This window comes from Scyliorhinus canicula, chromosome 8 (genome assembly GCF_902713615.1).
Source record: "Scyliorhinus canicula chromosome 8, sScyCan1.1, whole genome shotgun sequence".
Classification (NCBI taxonomy): Eukaryota; Metazoa; Chordata; class Chondrichthyes; order Carcharhiniformes; family Scyliorhinidae; genus Scyliorhinus; species Scyliorhinus canicula.
In genome coordinates, this window is record NC_052153.1 from 157,325,937 (window position 1) to 157,351,617 (window position 25,681).

General features: G+C 42.5%; 2 protein-coding genes and 1 pseudogene across 2 annotated transcripts in view; 1 reads left to right on the plus strand and 2 right to left on the minus strand.

Annotated features, from left to right (window-relative positions):
- The window catches only part of aggf1 (angiogenic factor with G patch and FHA domains 1), a 68,274-nt gene extending 50,027 nt beyond the window's left edge, over window positions 1–18,247 (plus strand). The window contains 8 exon segments of the mRNA XM_038805539.1: window positions 152–257; window positions 3,532–3,583; window positions 4,568–4,669; window positions 6,687–6,852; window positions 9,187–9,266; window positions 10,982–11,109; window positions 16,977–17,076; window positions 17,918–18,247. Coding sequence (XP_038661467.1) covers window positions 152–257; window positions 3,532–3,583; window positions 4,568–4,669; window positions 6,687–6,852; window positions 9,187–9,266; window positions 10,982–11,109; window positions 16,977–17,076; window positions 17,918–18,142 — 959 coding nt within the window. The 3' untranslated portion in view covers window positions 18,143–18,247.
- LOC119970537 lies at window positions 12,545–14,487 on the minus strand (annotated as a pseudogene).
- Window positions 18,248–23,682: 5,435 nt separating the features above from the next.
- Window positions 23,683–25,681, minus strand: part of LOC119970622 (KH homology domain-containing protein 4-like) — a 56,243-nt gene continuing 54,244 nt past the window's right edge. Inside the window, 1 exon segment of the mRNA XM_038805540.1 lies at window positions 23,683–24,394. Within this exon segment, the coding sequence (XP_038661468.1) occupies window positions 24,108–24,394 (287 nt within the window). The 3' untranslated portion in view covers window positions 23,683–24,107.

The following is a 25,681-nucleotide window of genomic DNA, read 5'->3' on the forward strand; positions in this document are numbered from 1 at the left end:
CATAATTAGCAACAATTACAAACTGTCTTAAAGTAAATATGTATGTGTTGCACTTTCATAAAGTTTATCTTAAAGGTCTTGATCTTGGTTGCCCTGTCCATACAATTAAAATTAATGTCTGCCCTGTTCCAAATTGCTTTCCAATGTATAGATCAGCCCTGGCCTCCATGCATTCGAGTGATAGTGGTGCGATCACCAGTTCTGGAACCTGGTACACTCTTCATCATCACAGCAGTGAAGTCAGCTACAATTGGAAGGTAAAGCACAGAGAATTATAGATCATACCGCTATGCCAGCTAAGTAAGATTAGTCTGTAGAAGATCAGTTGTTAGGTTAGACGGTAAAGGATTTCACCTGGTGCTGTTCTGCATTGGTCCTGCAATATTTTGTTATAGAGTTGGGAATGTTCCTTTCAGTTTAATTGTTATCCTGTTCTGCTATCTTGCGATTAAATTGAAAAACACATTCTTGGCTTTGTTTCTTCAAATTATAACAATAAGATTAATCAAAATTGTCAACACTTCTCAGAATTATTACAGTACAGAAGGAGACCATTCTGCTTATCATGTCTGTTTTGGAAGATATTGATGACCTGAGAATAGTTATTTTGGGAAAAAAGTAGATATTGTTTCTGTTCTCTAAACTCATAAGCTTTTTAGACTCTACCTCTGGAACATTTGCTTCAGAACATGTTGTATCTGACAGGTCCCTGTCGGACCACAAATATTCTGATACTACGGTTTGCCTGTTTTCCGTGCAACAGGAGAAACAGAAAGACTTGGATTGATATACTACCTTTCATGACCTTGGATGTCCCAAAATGCTTTACAGCCAAAAAAGTACTTTTTAAGAGTTGTCATTGTTGTAATGAGACTGTATCTGGAACTCCTAGTGGCATGGTAATCAGCAATGCTTTTATTTGCATCTTTTTCGGATGCAACCTTTTATCCAGCACTGAATAAAGTTGATTCAGCCACTTTTAAAAATATGTTATGATTGCTGTCTGCAAAGCTTCCTACCTCTGCTATTACAGTATGCTGGTATTTTATGAACAAATGAGGAAGACCATTATGTCCTTTGTTCATTTTCTTCCTCATAAGTTCGACAAAGCTACCCCTCTCCTGGGCAGCACGGTAGCATTGTGGTTAGCACAATTGCTTCACAGCTCCAGTTCTGGGCTTGGGTCACTGTCTGTGTGGAGTCTGCACGTTCTCCCCGTGTGTGCGTGGGTTTCCTCCGGGTGCTCCGGTTTCCTCCCACAGTTCAAAGATGTGCGGGTTAGGTGGATTGGCCATGCTAAATTGTCCTTAGTGTCCAAAATTGCCCTTAGTGTTGGGTGGGGTTACTGGGTAATGGGGATAGGGTGGAGGTGTGGGCTTGGGTAGGGTGCTCTTTCCAAGAGCAAGTGCAGACTCGATGGGCCAAATGGCCTCCTTCTGCACTGTAAATTCTATGATTCAGTCGTCTCTGATTTCGAGCACTCAGTGCACATCAATGTCTGTGCATACCTACTTCGTTTTTAACCACTTCAGCTCCCAGCAAGAGAATTGAATTGCACCTTTAGGATGAGACCTTAAACACATCATGAATAAATTAGATCTCGTGGCTTAGATTCCCAGCATTAGAATGTAAAGGTAACAAATTCAGTAGTTTTCCTTCCTTCAAGAATATGCAATTTTAGTTTGTCCATTTTGTTTAAGTCTCTGGCCTATTAGTCTGCGTTTCTTCCAGTGATCAGTTCTTCAAGGGAATAGATTCCATAAGTTTTATGTACCGCTAAACAATTGGAGACTTTTACAAACATCACTTAATGTTTAATGATCCTAATCGGATTGAAGTGCCTTCAATCGGAAGAACAATCAACACAGCCTCAAAAGGAAGCCTTTGGACACTTTGACATTATTGGACCAAAATGCCCCATCCTGACACCTGTTGTGGGATAAGGAAAGGAAGTGTTGTTATGATCCATATCTAACAACTGTACATAAGTCTATTCTTTCAAGTTGTCATGATATACAGACACACACACAATGATATACAGACAAGCAGCTAATGGACACAGGACATGACCAATAAGCAGGCAGGACACTCGGGTGGGATTTGACTATAAAAGACACGAGGCACTCTCACTCCGCCTCTTTCCACTGATGAACATCTAGAGAGTCAGTCAAGGATGTTGTTATAATCTCACACCTCCACCATGTGGCTAAGAGGTGGTCTAGATCAGTCAGACAGAGTAACCACACTTAAGTTAGCAGAGAGTCGAACTCACAGAGAACTGTGCTAACTGTGCTATTAGTTCAATAAACCTGATTGAACTAACTTCAAGGTCTGGAGTATCTTTCTGATCTAAGCTGCATCCAGTTGCAGCCAGTGTTAGACTAGTGTACCTAACATGACACAAGGTATCCTGATGAAGGCAGGCATTGAATAATTCTTACACCTCATTATCGCAGCCAAAGACCAGGGCGCTACTGTTTCACAGCTACTCCGGTCTCCCACTGACACAAAAATATATCAGTGACGTCCATTGACTAGACAATTTGAAGTATCTGCAAGAACCCACAGATTTTTGAATGCTCCAATTGAACCAAACATGGTTGCTATCATTTTACGTATATAAGTAGTTGGTCTTTTTTAACCAAAGAAGATTAGAATTAGAGCTTCTCAATTTAATTTTAAGGCCAAAAAGAGCCCAGGTGAGCAGCAGTATCGGTGCACTCGTTTGAGCTTTTACTATAAAGGTGAAAGGTAATCAGCATCGTAACTAGTGAATTATCGTACTCCAATATGCTGCATACAAGAGTAGTCAGTGAATAATGAGCACTGTACTTAAATCCACTTCATTCAGGACAGTGTTGGAAGGCATAATCCTCATTCTATTTCCTAATTTTGTTACATAATATTGATCATTTGTCATTCAAGTTCAGTAAATTTGTGTTTAGCAATTAAAATTCCAATTTGAAAAACAACAGTATTGAAGCTGCATATTACTGGGGGTGTCGACATTTGGATTAATGAGTTGATGCTGCAGAAAATAGTAATATTCTGCTATAAAATGACAAAGGATTGCTAAAGGTCCTCTGCATATTTACCGGTTAAAGAGCATTCTCTTTCAGAATTGCCTAATTTTAATTTTCCAAGGCCACAGCCTCCACTATGGGTGGGACGTGAAAGCTGATTGTCACAATGAGATGCAGGCTGGGTTTTTCTGATCCTGCCCACGGCTGGGGAAATTTAATGGACCAGCCAAAGGTACGTTGACTTTAGGTGGGAATTTCTGATCCCATGATGGGTAGGACTGGAAAATACCGGCAGTAGTGTTTTTTGAGAGCAAGCTCGAATGCGGTGCTCCCTTAAATGATTTTGTCAACACTGCATGAAATCATCTTTGAATTATGTTAATGGAACTCCTGAAAATGAAAACAAATGTAGCAAGGTATATGTATTTTCAAATCACTAGCAAAAGTAAAGAAAATGCAAAGTGCATTCTGTTTTATTTTGTTAAATGTGATTCTTTTTATTTAACAGAGAGAAAGATATGGACCACGCAATTAGAATAGCTGAAATTGGAGTTAGTAAGGTTAGTTATGCAATCACATTACATTATAAAACGTGAAAATAGAATGGCATTAAAGTGATTGAGACTGGAGACTTGTGACAGATTTAACTAATTTCATTATAAAAGCAAATACTTTGTTCTCTGTAGCAAAATGTAATATTTCCAGAACTTCCTTTTCAGTGGGATATCAAATTGCCTACCACTTGATATCTTGAATAGCATCCACGTTTAGTATATATGTATATATGGTATAATTGTCAGAATGTGAAACTTTTTAAGCCCCAAAGCAGGAGTATGTTTATTTCCTAATCTCTTAATTCCTCATCCTACTGCACCTATTTCTCCCTTCTTAATAGCACTGTGATTATATGTCATGGACTGCAGCAGTGCAAGGAAATGGCTCACCACCACATTCTCGAGGGCAGTCAGGGATGGGAAATAAATGGTGGCCTAGCCAGCGATGCCTGGATCCATTAATGTTTCAAAAATCTAAAAATGATTCTCTTGATCTGAGTGATTAATGTGGGCATAGATAAGAGAGCCTTGGGAATCTCACCCGTAAGTTCTTGTATTTTGTCATAATGGGGAAATGATTTGTCACCAATCTCCCCCGTGTTCCTTCACAGTTAGTGACGAGGTCAAAATCCTGGATCTCCCTTCCTAAGAGCCTCTGTGGGTGTACCTACACAAGGACTGCAACGGTTCAAGAGGTCAGCTCACCACCCCCTTCTCCAGGGCAGTTAGGGATGGGTAATAAATTCTGGCGTAGCCATCCTGGGAACAAATAAATAAAAAAACATTTAAGATTCTTTTTACCCCCATTGGGGGGGGAAGAGAAAGAGAGAGAGGGGTGATTTAGCCTAATAGTGTTGGGAATTGCAGATGTAACTTTGCATCATCCCATTCTATTGCATTATAAAGTAGTTATTTATATTTTGGGTATGTTGACATATTGGTCTTTGGCCTGTTTTCTCTTTCTCACATCCTGGTTTCCTTTTTGTTTAGTTCCATGCTGAGGTATACTTTGACCAAGATCTACAGGAATACATGCTGGTCGACCAGGGGAGCCAGAATGGAACTGTGGTCAATGGGAACAGAATCCTCATGGTATGATTATTACAGTATGATTGTTCCTGTAATCAGTGAGTAAGATCTTTTCCTGGCCTTCCACAACATTGGTTGCGGGAGTATGAACGTTTCTCATGCTACCAGAAAACAAGAATTAAGTTTTGTTCTGAGAAAGCTGTTCTATGCAGAACCCTAATATTGTTTTGTGCTCAGAAGAGCTCTTCACTGTCACTGCATTTTCATATATTTTTTACTTCATTCATGGGATGTGGACAATTATTGCCCATCTCTAATTGCCCTTGAACTGAGCAGCTTGCCAGGGCATTTACGAGTCAAACACATTGCTGTAGATCTGGAGTCACATGGAGGCAAGACCTAAAGCACATTAGTGAACCAGATGGGGTTTTACAGCAATCAACAAGAGTTTCATGGTCATTATTAGACTTTTAATTGCAAATTTTTATTGAATTCAAAATTCACTATCTGCCTTGACAGGTTGGAACCCAGGTGTCCAGAGCATTACCCTGTTTTTCCTTTTTGGTCAGCTTGGAACTCCCAAGTACATTGTTACACAATTGGAACTCTTAACCCAGTGTCTCAAAATCTCCACAGCTATTGCTCAGAAGAGTCCATCTCATTGGATAGATCTCTGTTCTTGTGACCACAATGACAGTAACTAGATTCAGCTTTATTGTATGAACAGAACTTTGAGTTCACTTTGGGGGATATATTGCAGAAAATGATCTGTCTCTAATATTGTAGGTCAATAATCAAAGGCAAAGAAAAAATGCACTCATTTTCCAAAGTCAGCAGAATCTAAAGTTCTGACTCATATGGGGCAATTTTGAGCCCACACTTAGCGATGCGTGGGATCAGGGACACGGGCTCAAAATCCCGCCAGAGTTGGGAAACTCTATTCTCGCCTGAGAGATTGTGATATCATAAGGTTCAAACCTACAAAGGGGGTGGACCTCATTTGAATAGATTTCTATGAATGTAAATGTTATTAGCGGGCCCACGTCACATGACCTCCCTCACTAAATATTCAAAAGGTTTGGCCAAACAAGAATGGGGGTTAACATGCCTGGGCAGTGCCCTGGCACAGTGGGAGCCTATGGGGATGGGGGCATTCATAGATGTGTGGCGGGGAGAGAGCAGGCAATGGGGAGGGAGGGTTGAATGCTGATGATGATTGTTAGGGGTGGTGGGGGGTGGGGGGTAGGATAGGAAAGGAAAGGGAGTGCCAGCAATAATTGTCAGGGGTTGGGGAGAGCCACCCGATATGTCCGTGATGGGGGCTGGGGCCGTTATACTGCAGATTGGGGTGTCCTTTAAAGATGATGCCCTGATATCTGTGGAGCCAGTTGCCAGTCCTATCAGACCCCCCCCCCCCCCCCCCCCGCCCCCCCCCAAAAACCTGGTTACACGCCAGTTTTCAGTCTGAGCCTGACACTTTGCCAAATTCTAGTAAGATTCCACCCGTGGGATTGACCTGGGAATTCTTAACTTTCTTGAAGCTGCACAACCACAGATTCTAATATTACTGAATATCATCAGTCATGCGCTATGGTTCTCCAAGTCTTGGGAAGCTGATGCTTCATCAAGTTAAACCTACCACTGTTTCAACGTTTGTTGACCCTGAGTGTACAGAATGGCATCAGTAGGTAAGATATATGATAAAAATGTGATGTGGTAGACTCAGACATTGTTCACTCGGTGAGGGGATGTTGCGTTGAGAAAACACTTAATTTAACTAACATTTAGATCTTTGGAAATATTTCTTGATTTTAGCCTGTAAATTGTAAACAATGATTGCAGGAGAATAGTTTGCTGCGAAGTAAGTGCCTTGTTTGATCATATAAAAACGCACATGTAATCTCTTGGTTTATTTCTGGTCTGTGGGAATTATTCAAAAGTACACCATTTTCAATTGAATCTGCATTTAGTAGTATCTGTTAATTCAAGTACTCTGAATCTCTACTTCTGTAATGTTTTAATTGCAAAAAATTTTTTATATCTGCTTAGCCATCAATTTAACGTTTGTAATTTTTTTCAGCCAAAAAATAAATGTGATCCTCATAGGTTGGAGCATGGTGATGAAGTGAAATTTGGGGAGACAGTACTGTCTTTCCATATCCATCCAGGAACTGATACATGTAATGGCTGTGAACCAGGCCAGGTTAAAGCACACATGCGCCTCAATAAAAAAGAAGTATTCACAGGTATTTAAATATAGTTAAAAAAATTATACTTCTGTTATTGTACCAAATATCTACTCTTGTTCTAAAACTAATGAATCATAAATAGTAATACACAATGAAGCCCTGATTCCATTCTGTAATAGTATCCATGTTTGCCTGTCAACTGACCTGGCAGAAATGAATATTTCAGGTTGCATTAACTCTTCAAGTCAGATTTATCTAAGCTGTCTGCTACTGCATATGTTTTAAAAATGAAACTTGCATTTGGACAGTAAGGAAGAAATGAACAACTTTTCTTGTCCTCTGCTGGTATGATCAGTTTTAGCTGGAGGATACATGCTGAATACTCAAGTACAGATAATGACATGTCACAGGTTTAAAGTGACATGGACATACTGCTCAGACTAATGGTTCATATAATCTCAATACTTCTCTCTTAATACTTGTTGCGCAAAATTCATCATAAAAGCCAGTATTTGCCTGTAATACCCTTTGTACCTGTAAATGGTACAAGAATTTAAATTGGCGCATAACAGCTACAACACTCTTCTGGCCCTGTATTTTAGTCCTGAGAGTGAAAATGTGTTTAAGCGTGCAGTTGCATAACAACACCAGTGGGTGGTAGTCTAAGAATGTGTTTCCTTTTAGTAGCAGAATCTCAAGGTGAGGAGGAATAATGCCAATAAATTATAAATACACTAAGCTATTGGCACCAGGCCTGTATCTCAGATATCCTCTGCCAACTTCCTGAAGAACCTCTAAACCTAAGCCTCAACAGAGAAGCAGCAAATATTCAAGGTGAACGGTTGAGAAACCTGAATGGTGGCAAAGTATATCCTTAGCTGTACTTTCTAGGTCCTGCAATGTCTTCACATGACCATCTCACTAGTTGTGAAAATGTAAATCCTGCTGTTGAACTGAAGACTTACCGTCCCAGTGGATAATTTGCCATACTGTCTCAAAATATCACAATTTGAACAGAATTGTTCTGGCTTTTGTCTTTGATCCTTATGCAGCCAGTTGCTTTTTCCTTGAGACTTCTGCATTTGAAAAATTATCTGAAGCATGGTGGAGAAATATGGCAAAGTAGATTGTAGCTTTTTGATGTTTTAGCTTTTTATTGTTTTATTCTTTAAAGTTATCTTCCAAATACCAAGGTTTCTCTAGCTACAGGTCATAGTTAATATATTTCCCTAGTGCATTATGCTACCTGTGATGTGAGTTATTATCTGATTTGATTCACAAATAATTTAGTTGCAATGTCTTCCCTTGTTTGTATTATAAAAATAGTCAAAAAGGAGGAAGGAAGACACCGTGTAAATTTGTCTACTTTTTGCTTTTCCATCCAAAATCTCGATGGTGAAATTCTGAATGGTGCAAAGCAAAATTATTTATGGTACTAGTTAAAATGATATTTCCTGTAGTTGAAGGTGGCATGTAGATCAAGGGGTATGGATACAAAACTGTATGAAAGAGATTTTGAGCAAGGCAGAGGAGAAGCTTGTATGCAGTGTCATGTAGCTGTACAATTCACTTCAGTGATTAACAGTTGCGCTAAAAACAGTCAATGTTTAAGTGTAGTTTGGTAAAAGTATTTGCAGAACTGAAACTGGCCATTTAGCCCAACTGTCCATGCAATATTTATGCTCCATGCAAGCCTCCTGTCACCCCATTCTCTATCTTACCCCATCAACATATCCTTCTATTACTTTCCTCCACGTGCTTATCTAGTTTCCATTTAAATGCAGTTCACATCAACTACATCTTGTCTTTGTCGGCATTCTCTCTGCTGTTTGCCAAAATGATTTGGCCAAATGCCTAGTTTCCATGTTGCAATGTTCAAGTTTACCTCTGCCACTGAAGGTGGACGGAAGTAATATTTTTGCCCCATTTGTTTGTATGGCTCAAACACTAATGGATAGATTTCAACAAAACCTGGTACATATAGGTATGGCCCAAGGAAAAGCTCATTCATTTTTGGGGAATGTGTAGATCCAGATCTTGGAATTTTTTTTAAGGGATCCCTTAACATTGGGAGGTAGGACAAAATTGACTTTTCCTTTAGAATGATGTTTATTGTTTTATTTTGAATGTTGTTGATTTTTTTACAATGTTGTGGACTGTCTGCGGCTGTGGTGGAATTTGTCACAGCTGTCAAAATTTGAGCAGTGTTTTCTGAGCAAGTTTCTGGATGTCATTGACCTGAAGCCACCTCCGTGAGAGTCTGCTGAGTGCCTGCTTCATACTTGTTTCTGATTATAACAGCTTTAGTGCAGAATCTATTGCTCTTGTCATCTTGTAGTATCCCAATCAGTTGTGTTGCTTATTAACTTGCTACTTTTTTTTCATCAGCAGTTCCGGTGCTGAGTAAACAGGACAAAGATAAATTACGACGTCAAGAGTTAAAACAGATTCAGGTCAAGTATGGATTGCAGGTGCGTTTTTGCCAAGTTGTTTCCATCGTCTCCTTGTAAAACTTTGCAGTCACATAATGAATAGTCTTTTTGACAAAATAATGTATTGCAAAGTGCCTTTAAAATGAGAGGTCTTGACTTAAAAAAAACTGTATCCATTCATGGGGTGTGGGTGTTGCTGGCTAGGCCAGCATTTATTGGTCATCTTTAATGCCCTTGAGGAAGTGATGACGAGCTGCATTCTTGTACTGCTGCAGTCTATGTGCTGTTAGGAAGGGAGTTCCAAGATTTTGACCTAGTGCTAGTAAAGGAACGGCAATATACTTCCAGGTCAGGATACTATGCGGCTTGCAGGTGGTAGCGTTCCCATGCACCTGCTGCCCTTGTCTTTCTAGGTGATCAAGGTCGCAGTTTGGAAGGTGCCGTCGAAGGAGCCTTTGCGAGTTGCTGCAGTGCATCTTGTGGATGGTACACACTGCTACTGTGTATCGGTAGTTGAGAGAGTGAATGAAGTGAAGTGAGGTGGTGGGTGAAGTGTCAATCAATCGGGCTAGACGTTGTTGAGCTTTTTGAATGTTGTTGGAGCCGCACCCATCCAAGCAAGTGTAGAGTATTTTGTCACGTTCCTGACTTGTGCTTTGCAGATGGTGGACAGGTTTTGGGGAGTCAGGATCTGTGTATATCTTGCTTCGGCACAGCTCCAAAGAAAGTATTCTGATTTTTGTCTTTCTTGAATCCGGTGGATGACCTCACACTTGTTCCATATCTAAGTCCAGCTGTCAGTTTGCCCCAGTCACTTAATCTGTCTTTGCCCCTTTGTAGCTTCCAGCTGCCAATTATTGTGCTTACTTCACGTTCTTCCTTGCCCTTCCTGCTCTTCCTATCCTTTCCACCCTCTTGTTAACATCATGTCAATTACATTAAGGTTAAAACAAACACGTGATTGTCTTTCGGCACATAACCGGGAGATCCTGAGTTTAAATTTCAATGGTGCCTTTGGCTGTTAATTCAATGCAATGGTTTTAAATTGGGGGAGACGGTGGCATAGTGGTAATATCACTAGATAATAATGCAGAGACCCAGTCTAATGTTCTAGGGACATGGGTTCAGATCCCAGCACATTAGCTGGTGGGATATAAATTAATAGAGGTTGTCTTGTGGCAGAATGGGTATCACGCCTGTCTCTGGGCCAGAAGCTTCAGGTTCAACTTCCACTCTGGGAATTAATGGTCAAGGAAGGGACTTTCATAATGTGGTCATCCAGGTAGAGTATTGACCTGAAAATCCTACCAAAACACAGCAATAGCAGGCAGTAAGAGCAGCAGAGATACCTCTGCCCTCATCTTTACCAACTGCCTATCACCTTCTACCATCCTCTCTGTCTATCTTCTCCTCTTGCTCATCTGCATTCCCATCTTAACTCCTCCTGCATTCTTTGGCCTCTCCCATTGTTTCAGTTATCTCCTTGGCTACTAATCCTGCAAAGTCTGATTAATGCCCTTGGTTTGGACTTCCTGGGACACTAAGAATTTTTATTAAATAAATCCTATGAAGTAAATCAAAACTGATCCAGCAGTTCACAATTGAAATTAGTGTAAAAGACACTGATTATCTCAGTTTAGTTCTCTAAAATATACTGAGTGTTTATAGGTAACTACACAAATAGAGAATCTGTGATAATCTTTCTGAAATGTTAGTGTTCATTTTCAAACTTAGTAAAACTGCCATTTATTTAGAATAGCGCATATGAAGGAGAAGAAACATTGAAAAACTCCATGTACAAGGATCGAGCTGCAAAACGGAGACAGGTGGTTGGAAGTGATGGCATCTACAGAAGAGATGATGCTCCAGCTTCAGTCAATACGTAAGTACATAAATGTGCTCAATTAGGAATCTACATTGGAAATTGATGGAATTTTCAGAAATTTCCAAGTAAGTACGTGTTCATTTGTACCAGAGAATGCAAGTTGCCTTCCAAGAATGATCTTTTCCATTTCTTAGAAAGACCAATCTTCAGATAGAATATTGTCATAATGCTGTAGGATAAAAAGTTACTTAAGGTTATTATCCATTTAAGAGATTCACACTCATATGTGGTCACGTGGCCGTTCACCATTGTGTCAATTGTCAGGCATTGTTCTAGATTGCACTGTTTTCTGTTTGCAAGTGGCAGCATTGAAAACCCCAAAAACAAGAGCACTGTAACAACTACTGAATAAACAATTCAGCAGCTTTACGGCATACAATGCCTGAAACAGAAGTGAGTTGATTAGAAAGCAGATATGTGTTTGGATTTCATAGCAATGGGCTTGAAAATTGCAACTATAAAGAAAGTTTGGATAGGCTAGGGTTGTTTTCCTTAGAACAGAGGAAACTGAGGGGTGACCAAATTGAAGTGTACTAAATTATGAGGGGCATAGACAGGGTAGACCAGTTTCCCCAGCTCATTGTTTTTCAAACTTTTTTGCCCGGGACACATTTTTACCAGCCGGCCAACCTTTGCGACCCACGCCAGCCAACCTTCGCGACCCATGCTGCCCGAACCTTGCGACTGACCTTTTGCATGTGATAGGTGAGCCTGCTTGATCCTCACAATCTCACTTGCTTTGTCACTCAATGTTACATTTCTGCTAAGGGCTTCAGCTGATGATTTAAGTTCTCGCTGCATCCTTTGAAAAAAATCAAGCGGCTTGTCCTTGAACCTGCCATGCTTTGTCTTCAAATGCTTTTGAAATTTTGAGGGTTTAATCTCTCTCTCTCCAACAGATTCAGTTGTGAGATCCTGGCCTGTTTGTGTCTCTGTTCCTCTCTTCCTTATTACAAACTGATCCATCTTTAGTTCTTTACACGTTTCTGTTGCTTGCTTGCTGGCAGCTACAAAATGGAGGAATCTCTCCTCCAGGATTTTGGGCCAAAGCACGGATTACATGGCATCAGTGTAAGTGCCGGGCACATGACCTGGTCTCTTTCACCACTTCTGGTGCAAAGACTGTTGTTTTCAATAAGAAATTTAGTCCTGTGACAGCACGCTGACATCAGGAGGAGGCTGTACTGGATCAGCGCACTGACGTTAGGACGAGACAGGGATAGCACACTGATATTATGAGGTGGCATTCTGTCCTGCTGGGCACTGGGTCTGTGCACTGCCGGATCTGCCTGAGGGGCATGCATGTGGCCGGCATTCTCTGTTTTTTTAAACATCACATGGTGTCCCATGAGTTTTATTTTGATTTGGGAAGACTGATGATAATATACCATTATAGTGACACGTTTGCAGACATTTCAAACATTTACACAGATTTTATATGCTGGTCCTGAAATTCCACTTGCACTGTCCCAGAGGAGAACCACAGGTCATTTATTTTCTGTGATTGCTGCTGGTACCTTCTTCTTGGATCTCAGTTTGAAGAACAAACAAATTGCTGCAATCCCTGTATATGTGGCTATCACATAATTCCTCCTCCCTTTGATGGTGTAGGCATTGAAGTACTTCGGGAAGCCAGTGAACTGGTGCTAACTGCCAGCATCGTCATTCTTAACCCTCACACAAACTTCACTCGGCTGCTCTCCATGTCATTTCACAGGCCCCGAGCTCCAAAAGTCCCACCGCCAGAAGTACCACCCCCGCCTCCTCCTATTGGCCAGCGTAACAATTAGACTTCGGAAGTAGCGTTAGGCAAGCTAATCACCCATTGGATAATGGGTGCCAACTGGATGGAGCAAGGCAAAATACTGCGGCTGCTGGAAGACTCTGCTGGCATACTCAACCTAAAAGCCGGTCGCGGCTGTTGAGTGCTTCTCTTGCGATCGGGAGCGCCATGACCGATCGATCGTGACCCTCCTGCCACCCGGTCACGACCCTGGGTTTGAAAAACCCTGCCGTAGCTGAGTGGGCAATTACCAGGGGGCATAGGTTTAAGGTGATTGTTTGAAGGGTTCGAGGGCACACGATAAACATTTTCACCCAGACCAGTGCCTCTGCAAGGACATTGGTCCTGGCTTGTTGAGGTGCAGCTCATTTGGCTTGTACAGGTCCCACCTTTCCTAGAAGTGGTTCCAATGCCACAGGAGTCTAAAACCCTTCTTCCTGCACCATGTCTCCAGCCACACATTTATCTGCTCCATATGATTGACTGTGCCCCGACCATAGAATTCCCCATCACTATTGCTTTCCCAATCTTCTAGCTATACTCCTCAGAGGAACCATCACCCTTGCCAAACTGGAACCGAATACGAATTGGCGAGAATATAATGCACTCTGGGAACTCCTGCACCACCTGCCCGGTCCTCCTTTATTGTCTGGTGGTCACTCAAGGCCATTCTGGCCCCACACCCTTAAGCTGCAAGGTAACCACCTGTAGAAACATGCTATCCACTGCACTGCAGTGGCTCAAGCTGCTGCTCAAGCTGCAAAACCTGGAGCTCAAACTCCTACGCTGATGGCATTTCCTGTAAATGATGGTCCAGAACATGAGAGAATGAGGATGGCTATCAAAGGCCGATCTCTTCATTTGTTGACAGTGGTGTCGAGTGAATGAGATTTAGCCAAATCCAGCTGATGGATCAATAGAAACAGAAACCATCTCATCATGGTAAGAAAAGAACTTACATTTATCTAGCAGCTTTCACACCCTTGGATGTTTTAAAGTCACTGTTGTAATGCAGAGAAATATGCAAGCAAGTGTCCAACAAAGAGCAATGAAATGATGAACAGAGAATCAGTTTTAGCAATGATGTTCAAAGGGTAACTGGCTGAAAATTATTTTTTAAATAGTGTGTACTTTTTTTAAATGTCTATCTGCTTCCATTTTTCTTGGGTATTTCACAGCCCCATGACTTAATATGAGTAAACTTTGTGAACTGATGGAATGCATTTGTAGATGTACAGTCAGTGTTGCAGTTGTAATAGGACACCAAACAAGCAGTATATTTTGTCCTGGATAATATTGAGCTTTGGGGTAGCTTTGTACCCATTAAGGCAAGGGCTGATTATTCCCTCACACTTCTTCTTTGAGATTTGCAAAAGGTGGAGTCTTTGAAAGATCGGAAAGAAGACATTTATCAGAGAGTACCCAACTTCTGCCCTGTTCTTGTACCCTTATTGTTGACCCAGTTATCTTTTGACAGTTGCGACACTTAAGGTGTTGAAGGTGGTGGAACCAGCCATTGGGATGCTGTTCACGGCCACAGGAGTTAGTTCTTTACCATTTCCAGTCCAAACCTTGATGTCCAGGCCCTCCATTATCCGTTATCCGGAGCACAGTGGTACAGTGGTTAGCACTGCTGGCTCACTGAGCAGTACCCAGGTTCAATGCTGGCCTTGAGTGACTGTGTGGGGTTTGCACATTCTAAGAACATAAGAACTAGGAGCAGCAGTAAGCCATCTGGACCCTCGTGCCTGCTCCGCCATTCAATGAGATCATGGCTGATCTTTTGTGGACTCAGCTCCACTTTCCGGCCCGAACACCATAACCCTTAATCCCTTTATTCTTTAAAATACGGTCTATCTTTATCTTAAAAACATTTAATGAAGGAGCCTCAACTGCTTCACTGGGCAAAGAATTCCATAGATTCACAACCCTTTGGGTGAAGAAGTTCCTCCTAAACTCAGTCCTAAATCTACTTCCCCTTATTTTGAGGCTATGCCCCCCAGTTCTGCTTTCACCCGCCAGTGGGAACAACCTGCCCGCATCTATCCTATCTATTCCCTTCATAATTTTATATGCTTCTATAAGATCCACCCTCATCCTTCTAAATTCCAATGAGTATAGTCCCAGTCTACTCAACCTCTCCTCGTAATCCAACCCCTTCAGCTCTGGGACTAACCGAGTGAATCTTCTCTGCACACCCTCCAGCGCCAGTACGTCCTTTCTCAGGTAAGGAGACCAAAACTGAACACAATACTCCAGGTGTGGCCTCACTAACACCTTAGAGAATTGCAGCATAACCTCCCTAGTCTTAAACTCCATCCCTCTTGCAATGAAGAACAAAATTCCATTTGCCTTCTTAATCACCTGTTAACCAACTTTTTGCAACTCATGCACTAGCACACCCAGGTCTCTCTGCACAGCAGCATGTTTTAATATTTTATCATTTAAATAATAATCCCTTTTGCTGTTATTCCTACCAAAATGGATAACCTCACATTTGTCAACATTGTATTCCATCTGCCAGACCCTAGCCCATTCACTTAACCTATCCAAATCCCTCTGCAGACTTCCAGTATCCTCCGCACTTTTTGCTTTACCACTCATCTTAGTGTCGTCTGCAAACTTGGACACATTTCCCTTGGTCCCCAACTCCAAATCATCTATGTAAATTGTGAACAATTGCGGGCCCAATACTGATCCCTGAGCGACACCACTAGCTACTGATTGCCAACCAGAGAAACACTCATTAATGCTTTCTGCATTCTATTAATTCTGCTTTCTATTATTTAACTCTGCTTTCTATTAATTAACCTATCCTCTATCCATGCCACTACTTTACCCTTAATGCCATGCATCTTTATCTTATGCAGCAACCTTTTGTGTGGCACCTTGTCAAAGGCTTTCTGGAAATCCAGATATACCACATCCATTGGCTCCCTGTTATCTTCCGCACTGTAATGTCCTCAAAGAATTCCACTAAATTAGTTAGGCACGACCTGCCCTTTATGAACCCATGCTGCATCTGCCCAATGTGACAATTTCCATCCAGATGCCTCGCTATTTCTTCCTTGATGATAGATTCCAGCATCTTCCCTACTACTGAAGTTAAGCTCACTGGCCTATAATTACCCACTTTCTGCCTACCTCCTTTTTTAAACAGTGGTGTCACGTTTGCTAATTTCCAATCCGCCGGGACAACCCCAGAGTCGAGTGAATTTTGGTAAGTTATCACTAGTGCATTTGCAATTTCCCTAGCCATCTCTCTTAGCACTCTGGGATGCATTCCATCAGGGCCAGGAGACTTGTCTACCTTTAGCCCCAATAGCTTGCCCATCACTACCTCCTTAGTGATAACAATCCTCTCAAGGTTATCACCTGTCATAGCCTAATTTCTATCAGACACTGGCATGTTATTTGTGTCTTCCACTGTGAAGACGGACCCAAAAAACCTGTTCAGTTCCTCAGCCATTTCCTCATCTCCCATTATTAAATGTCCCTTCTCATCCTCTAAAGGACCAATATTTACCTTAGCCCGAGTCCAAAGATGTGCAAGTTAGGTGGGATCACGGGGATAGGGTGGTGGAGTGGGCCTAGGAAGGGTGCTCTTTCGGAGAATAGGTGCAGACTCGATGGGCCGAATGGCCTCCTTCTGCACTGTAGCTATTCTATGGTTCTGATAGAGCCAAACACCATGGAATTGTCAGTCAGCGCATGAGAACAGGAAGTTGAATCAGTTTAAAAATGGATGGGTTGAGGATCCTGTCTTTAGCTTAATATTCTGGTTCAGCATGATTGGCCTTGGCAACTTTCTACATGCCAAGCATGACTCCAGTCACTAGAGCTTTGATGGGGCTCTTAGGTGCTAGATACATGCTTGATGTCAAGAGTTGCCACTCTCATCTGTGGAATTTCTCTATTAGAAAGTTCTGTAGCTTAATATTGCTAGCAGCTCGATACATTATGTCTGTACTTACCCATTTTGACATGTTCAAATTTATATTTGAGTTTCTGTCTAAAGATAAAATAGAAACCACCAAAGCAGTAATATTGCATTTAGCCTATTGTGATTTGTTGATTTTAGGGAAATCTGTGACAGCAACAAAGGGCGAAAGATGTTGGAGAAGATGGGCTGGAAGAAAGGAGAAGGTCTTGGCAAAGAGAGTTGTGGAATTAAAGAGCCTGTAAGTTGTCCCTGCCTTTTTACAAAAAAACTATTAGGAATAACTTTTATTGATCAAGAAAATAGGTGGGATGCAAATGGAGACTAAACAGGTAGAATTTAGATTTATAATTTCAAATATATTAAATAACTATAATAATTTGTTCTTTAATTGAAACTTGATTGGAAATAGCTGTTTTTTTTAAACTCCTATGTAAATTGTGAATGTCCTTTTATTGCCAAATACGCTTTAAAATCAACTTGCATCTTTTCTTACCCAAATACTGTGAATTTTGTGTTTAACACCTTCTGCGAACAGGATTTAAGCACTGCGTATAACAATCTATTTACCAAATCAGGGGCCAATGCGAGTTCCCTTTGATGGTTCAGCAGGACAAACATACCTGTGGTGATACAAACTAGGAAAATTCCATGTTCTGCACTTTTAGAAGATCTTAAGTGATTGGCACTAGTGTCCCTTGAACAGGAGGTGGGAGAGAAAATACACCAATCGGCGTTATTTACTGATCACTGTTGAGTGATCAAAGCTACATGCACATCAGGTGACAGCATCCACTGTCTAGACTTGCTAATAAAATTGGCTCTAGGTACTGGGGGCTGCTAGCACCTTTGCAACTTAGAGAAAGTTGCGGTGGGTGTAAGATAAAGCTCCAAAATACATAGTGACAAACATTTCAGAATTGCGGTCTAGTGCAAAACCTTTTGAGGGCAGTCAACATGTAAAAAGCCAGCCTCTGGCAAACATATTAAAAAATGCCAATGTTTTGCAGTTTTTCAAAGGAAATTGGAATAAATGTATTGAATACTATTGTGCCGATTATTATTTTGTATCCATTTCTCAGATTCAAATTCAACTTCATCAGTCACAATCTGGCTTGGGAGCTACTGCACCACTTTCCATTGAAGACGTCCAAATGTTCAAATCTAAAAAACAGAAGAATTGGGCCAAAGCTAGAGAGAGATTTTCTGAAACTTTTCAACAAACAACAAGTGAAAAGGCAGCAAAAGTAATATGGGTTAAAGGTGAATGTGTAAAGGAGCAGACTGAAGACTCTGCCACAGGCTGACTTATAAATAGATGTTCTGTCACCTGGTGTTTCATTTTATGTATTAATTAATATTCTGAAGGATTAAGTTTTTTTTATTTGTAAAATAAAAAGCAAATATGTATATTTAGTTTTTGTTTTTAAACTGGATTCTTTAGCTTCTACTAACATTACAGGCGTCTTATAAAAATATCCAGTCTGCTCTGCTTTATACTCTTCCCATAATTGAGGGAAGAGTATAAAGCAGAGTATATCTGCGGATAATTTCAAGTCAGCAAAATCTTGTCAAATAACATTTTCTTGGACTTCCGGTGGTGGCCATGGAGTGAGTGGTCGCATATTTATGTGGCTCCCACTCAATGTGGATTTTGTTGGTCCTTCCCCACCCGTATGGGGGGATTTTTGAGTGCAAAAGGTTTGAGAGTGCCCAGGCAAAGTAATACTCCTCTGGTGAGATCGGTGTATGAATTAGAGGACGAGGAGTGCTACGAGAAAAGAGAGCACAGCTGGAGCAGGATAGTTTTTGTGGTATGCCACGGGTTAAGGTGGCAGAGGGCAAGGGGGCTGCACTGTCGGCCCAGTGGTCGACGAAGCAGTTGGTGGAGTTTGTAAATGGAAAATGCCAGCAGCAGAGGAAGGAGGCTTCAGAGGCCCTGGCTATGATGGTGGAGCCGCTCAGAGCTGTGATTTCAGAGAGTGGGGCAGAGACTGGAGGCTTGGGGCCTGGCGATTCAGAAGGTGGAGGAGCAGGTGGGTGAGCACAAGGAGCAGATGGCCTCGTTGGGGATGTTCTGGGATAGCCAGAAGAGGCCGAGAGAGAAATTAGAGGACCTGGAGATATACACAACTTGGGGATCATTAGGATGTCTGAGAGCATTGAGGGAGCAGAGGCCATCGGGTATGTGGCGAGGATGGTAATAACATTGATGGGGAGGGGGCCTTCAACGGGCCCCTAGAGGTGGATCGGGTACACAGGGCGCGGAGGAGGCCGCAGGTGGGGGAGCTGCTGCATCAATTCTTGGACAAAGATAAAATCTTGAAATAGGCAAGACAGACCAGGAAAAAACCTGGGAAGGGACTGAGCTCCGAGTCTACCAAGACCTGGGTGCGGAGTTGGTGAAGAGGAAAGCCGGGTTCAACCAGATAAAGGCGGCCCTCTTCAAGGGGGTGACGTTTTGTATGTTATACCCTGCCCCCTTGTGGGTCACACATCCGAAATAGTTTATTTTGATTCGCCGGAGGAGGCAATGGACTTTGTGTTGGAAAGTGTCCGGGGTGAGTTTCAATGGGGGAGCGGCAATGGTGAGTTTGCCTTTTTTTCTTTGTTGGTGGTTGGGAGGAGTGGAGGGGGAGGGGTGAGAAGAAGTCATTGGCCTTGGGCGGGGGCCACCATGCTAGCTGGGCAGGCAGCGGACATCCAAGGGCAGACCTTGAGGGATGCGTGATGCAGGCCAGGGCTGGCTCAAAGAGGGGTATGACTGATCGGGGGGGGGGGGGGGGGGGGGGGGGGAAAGAGACCCCCCCCTCCAGGCTGGTCACGTGGAACGTGAGAGGGTTGAATGGGCCAATTAAACAGTAGAGTGTTTTCACGCATTTGAGGGGTCTGAAGGCAAATGTGGTGCTTTTACAAGAGACACACCTGAAATTGCGGGGTCAGATGAGGCTGAGAAAGGGATGGGTGGGGCAGGTGTTCCATCGGGGCTGGATATGAAGACAAGGGGATTGGCGTTTGAGTTAGGGAGCATTGTGGCCAATCCAGGGATATACATGTGATGGTCAGTGGGAACTGAAGGGGATAATGATCTTTATAATATTAGTGTCACAAATAGGTTTACATTACATAGCAATGAAGTTACTGTGAAATGCCAGTGGACCTGGTAAATGTTTATGCCCCAAATTGGGATGATGTGAATTTCATGAGGTGGGTGTTGGAGAAGATTCCAGACCTGGACAAGTATCAGTTGATTATGGAGGGCGACTTGAACACAGTCCTGGACCTGGGTCTGGACCGGTTGAGGGTATCATCAGTGGCTAGGGTGCTGAGGGGATTCATGTAGCACATGGAAGTATACCCATGCCGATCTGGGAGGCCGACGGAGTTTTCATACTTCTCCCTGGTGTATTCCCAGATCGATTTCTGCGTGATGGACAAGGCGTTGCTGGCCGACTCGGAGGATTCGCCGATTGTGGTTTCTGATCAAGCGCCGCATTGAGTGGATTTGTGGGTGGTTCAAGGGGAGGCCCAACGGCCGCTGTGGAGGTTAGATGTTGAGCTGTTGGCAGATGAGGGGATGTGCGAGCGGGTGAGAGCTGCTATTTGGGGCTATCTGGAGTTGAACCAACATGGGGAGGGCACAGGCACCACATTTTGGGAGGCACTTAAGGCTAGAGGGAGTTTATTTTGTTTTCGGTGCACAGGAGAGGGTAGAGCAGGAGGAGAGAGCAAGGCTGGTCGATGAGATCTGGAGAGTGGACAGGAGGTACTAGGTGGTGCCATGGTGGGAGGTGCTGAAGTCGAGACAGGCTCCAGATGGATTTTGGGTTAGTGTCTACAGGGAAGGTAATGGGGTAGTTGCAGAGGGGCAATGTATGAATAAGGGGAGGGCGAGTAGGATGCTCGTCCATCAGTTGAGGAAGCAAGCAGCGGCAAAGGGAGTGAGGGGCGAGGGGGGGTAAGGTGGTGATGGATCTGGAGGGATGAATGGGGTGTTTGAGACTATTTATAGGGGTCAGAACCCCCTGAGGGGAAAGGAGGTATGCGGAGGTTCCTGGATGGGTTGGAGTGTCCCAAGGTGGAGATTGGGTGGGTTCGGGGCCCTGATTGGGCTGAGGGAGGTGATACAGGCGGAAAAGAGTGAGCTGAGCCCACTGTTGGTGAGGACCTAAAATTGAGACACGGGAGGGGGGAATGCCCCCCATACTTTGTCGCAGTCTTCCAGCTCTGAATTTAAAGGATAAGGACCTGGAGCAGTGTGGGTCATATCGCTCGTAACTGTTATTGAATGTCAATGCTAAGCTATTGGCGGAGGTGCTTGCATCGCGAATTGAGGATTCTGCCAGCGATGATTGGAGAGTATCAGATGGTTGGGTTTTGTGAAAGGAAGACAGTTCATGCCGATTGGACGGAGGTTACTTTATGTGGAATGTGATTATCACACCCTCCGAGGGACAGGAGATTGAGGTAATATGGCAATGGACGCAGAGGCTTTTGACAGGGTGTAGTGGACATATGTTTGAACAACTCAGGCAGTTCAGGTAGGGGTTTGTGAATTTGGTCCAGCTGCTGTACAAGCTGCAGGTGGCGAACCTAGTGAGTTTGGGGTACTTTAGGGTGCCTGCTCTCCTCGATGCAGTTTGCCTTGCTGACAGAGCATTGTCAAAGGGTGGCACAGTGGTTAGCACTGCTACCTCACAGCACCAGGTTTGATTCCCGGCTTGGGTCACTGTCTGTGCGGAGTCTGCACGTTCTCCCAGTGTCTGCGTGGGTTTCCGCTGGGTGCTCCGATTTCCTCCCACAAGATGTGTTCGGTGAATTGGACATACTGAATTCTCCGGAACTTCATTGCAGTGTTAATGTAAACCAACTTGTGACACTAAGATTGTATGGCACTTGAGTGTCGACGAATTGAGATGGGTTGGGAGAGTCAAATGGGCTGATCTTGCGGTTTGTGTGGGCAGGGAAGGCCCCGTGAGTGCGGCAGGCATTTTTGGAATGGGCGAGAGGGGTTGACATTGCCAAATTTGATTAATTATTGGGAAATATGCGAAGGTGAGGACAGGCTGGGGGTGGCATCATGTAGGGGAATGAGTGTGAGGGCTTTGTTGGCATAAGGGGGTGCAGACAGTGTGGGCAGCACTTTTGGTTGGAGGATAGGTAGTTCTGGGTGCCGATTTGAGACGACTGTAGGTTTTGCCAGCAGGGATGGATGCGAGGTTCTGGGGGAGGGAGTACTTAAGAGACTTGTTTATGGGGCAGATTTGCATGGATTTCCCAAGGGGAATGGTTTTAGGTATCTGTAGATTTGTGATTTCATGGAATGCCATCCTTCCCAGGGTTGAAAGAAAAGCTGCTGTGAGAGGACGAAATAGGGGAGGGGAAGGTGTTGAATATTTATAAGGCACTGTGGCTTCATGGCACCAGGGTCCCAGGTTCGATTCCCCGCTGAGTCACTGTGCAGTCTGCACGTTCTCCCTGTGTTTGCTTGGGTTTCCTCCCAGTCCAAAGACGTGCACGTTAGGTGCATTGGTCATGATAAATTGCCCTTGGTGACCAAAAAGGTTAGGGTTATTGGATTATGGGGATAGGGTGGAAGTGAGGACTTAAAGTGGGTCAGTGCAGACTCAATGGGCCAAATGGCCTCCTGCACACTATGTTCTATTTTCTATGATGGAGACGGCACCCTAGAGGAGGATATGAAGCGCAAATGGGAGGGGAGGTGAACACATCCTTGTCACGTGCATCTTTCCAAACATGCCTCATCCAGTTTGTAGAGGTGCATAGGGCCCACATGGCGGTGGTGAGAATGAGCATGTTTTTGTGGGGGTGGAGGTGGCAATCAGGTCCACATGTTTTGCATGTGTCCTGGAGGGGCTGGTTTAGCACAAGGCTAAATAGCTGGCTTTTAAAGCAGACCAAGACAGGCCAGCAGCACGGTTCAATTCTTGTACCAGCCTCCCTGAACATGTGCAGTGTATGTGGCGATGAGGGGCTTTTCACAGTAACTTCATTTGAAGCCTACTTGTGACAATAAGCAATTTTCATTTCATTTCCAAGACTCTAGGAGGGTTCTGGGATGTGATGTCTGATGTGCTGGATGTGTTCAGAAACTGGTGGTGGTGATATTTGGTGAGGTTAGAAAAGTTAAGTTTGCTCTGCGGGGTTGGGTGGAGGAGTTCACCCAGAGGTGGAAACCATTCATCAATTTCTTCAAGGGGAGGGGGAATATGGCAGGGGTTGAAGGGATGTGATTGTTCTTCTGAGATTGTGTATATTTGTTAAATACCTTGAATAAAAATATTTTTTAAATAACAATGGTAATGGGTATTGGTAATTTTGTCCCATCAACAGTTAAGACCAAGAAAGGATTAATTTCAACTAACAATTCTTTTGGTCAATTTAAAGTAACTACCTATTCATAGAAGATTCATAGAATTTACAGTGCAGGAGGCCATTCGGCCCAACGAGTCTGCACCAGCCCTTGGAAAGAGAACCCTATCTAACCCAACCTTTTTGGACACAAGGGCAATTTAGCACGGCCAATCCACCTCACCTGCACATTTTTGGACTGTGGGAGGAAACCCACACAGACAGTAACCCACGCCGTGAATCAAACCTGGGACCCTGGAGCTGTGAAGCAACTGTGCTAACCACTGCTACCGAGCTCCTCAGATTTTTTTTTGGGATCAATTTGTCACACTATGTCCAGTAGCTAAGGAAGCCAGTAAATTGGCGAAATAAAATTTATCATGGGAAGTCTACAATTATTTTAATAGATCCAGTCACCATAACCCCCTGCCCCACATATGTCCAAAAGCCAGAAAAGGCAGTTTTCAACACCATGTAACATATCTTTTCCTTCACTTTTATTTTACAGCTGTATTTAATACACTAAATTCTTGCCAATTACAACATAAAAGATTGGTGCATGAATCATGCTTCTACAAAGTACCAGTGAGGGGAAAAAGCTGGAGTTTTCACTATGTCCTTAATTCTGGAATTGTTTGGTGAAGATAATCTGACTGTCAGAGTATTGCAGCTAATGGATGTGTAAAAATGCCAATAGGATGGTTCTTCACATGTTTCTGCACCTTGCATAAAGTCCATCTTCCAATGTTGCAGTCAGCCATTTGATAATGATGGTCCATTAAAGTTAATTCCAGGAATCCAGGCATACTGGGTAATAGTACTGCACTCAGGCTCATTTGTACAATTTGTAATTTAGCTGCACATGGTGAAGAGAATATTGGCAAAAATACATTTACAACATTAGTTGGGTGCCATCCAGAAGGGCATGGAATTTTGGGACCTCGGTAAGCCATGTTGCTGCTGCTGCTGGTGGTGGTGGAGATGATGAGGGTGATGATGTTGGTGTTGGATAGAATGCTGAAAGTAGGGATGGTACATATTGCGTGATGCATTTCCAGAAGGTCGGTATCTCCCACCTCGTTTATGCCGGTCATCTTCCTCATCTGAAGAATCCTCTCCATACTGGGCCAGGGCACCTAGGCTATCACTAGTCTTGTGTCGCTTATGGCTTGGAGAAGAGATATGACCTACATTTTAAAATAAGAATCCCCGAACACCATACAGAAAGCCAAGAAATATTCAATATAAAAAAAAGAAAATTTAGTTTGTGGGAAAGAGAACACATTGTTAATGTTTAAAAATGATTACAGACAGTTAATGTTAAAATAAATCATTTGTATAGTACACAATGAAGATGTCATAAAACCATGTCAAGTTGACAGCAGCAGGTGATGTCCCATCAGAAACATGTAAGAGAACACAAGACACAAAAGAAAGGAAAAATTAAATTCAGATCAATTGCTACATATTACTTTGATAAATTGTAGCAAAATTTGAAATTATACAGCATAATAATCAAGTCTTATTAAACAATGCCCCATCTTTGATCAGTTATGCATACCTGTTAGATTTCACAAATGCCAACTAATATAGCAGTAAATGTTAACATTTCTTATTTATCGGTAATGTTATGGTAATGTAAAACTTCCACCAGACAATGCACAAAAACAAAATGAACAAATTAGGCATACCTCAGGTTTTCTCTCCAAAGACTTAGTAATTTTATGGTTTACTATGTCCGTAGAAATTAGACATAGCACAAAAATGGTATGCAAATGTGTAAATCATGTAGGTACCTAGATCAAAGCCTTTAAAATATCGCTGGATAAATCACATTTCTAGGGATATTGAAGGAAATAGGATTAATTATTTATCATAAAGTTTTTTTAAACCAAGCAATTGTGCATTGGGATGTGACAGCAGTAAATCCGTTGACTGTTAGACATCTACGTAAAGCATCAGATACTTGAGTGGGGTTTATTGTAAATGCTGTTAGTACACGGTACAGCCTATGCTTAGGTGTCTCACATCATAGAGCTTTTAAAAATAAGAGGTCTGTTGTTAAAAATGGATCCAGTTGACTTTATCAGCTCTGCAAGTTTATTAATGAATTTGTAGGTGGACAAGTCAAAGCATATGCTTCTCCTTCAACGCCCACTAACAATCCAGATGCATTTCTCCTTCAACAAGGGAAAAGTGATATTTTTTTTATAACAATCAAAAGGCATGCTTCTACAGGTGTAGTATGATACAGTATATGCAACTTTATGCCAAATTTGAGAATTGTTTGTCCAAGTACTAGTTAAAAAATCACTCCAATTAAGATACTAGTGTCATTTAAAATAAGATCTGAAACTTCTGGAAAGATTTTTTAAATTTCAGTACGTTTACTATTTAGAATTAGCAAAATCAGTCTGCATGTAGTTTAACCTACCTCTTCACCTTGATTGGAATTTTGTATTTCAAACTCAAAT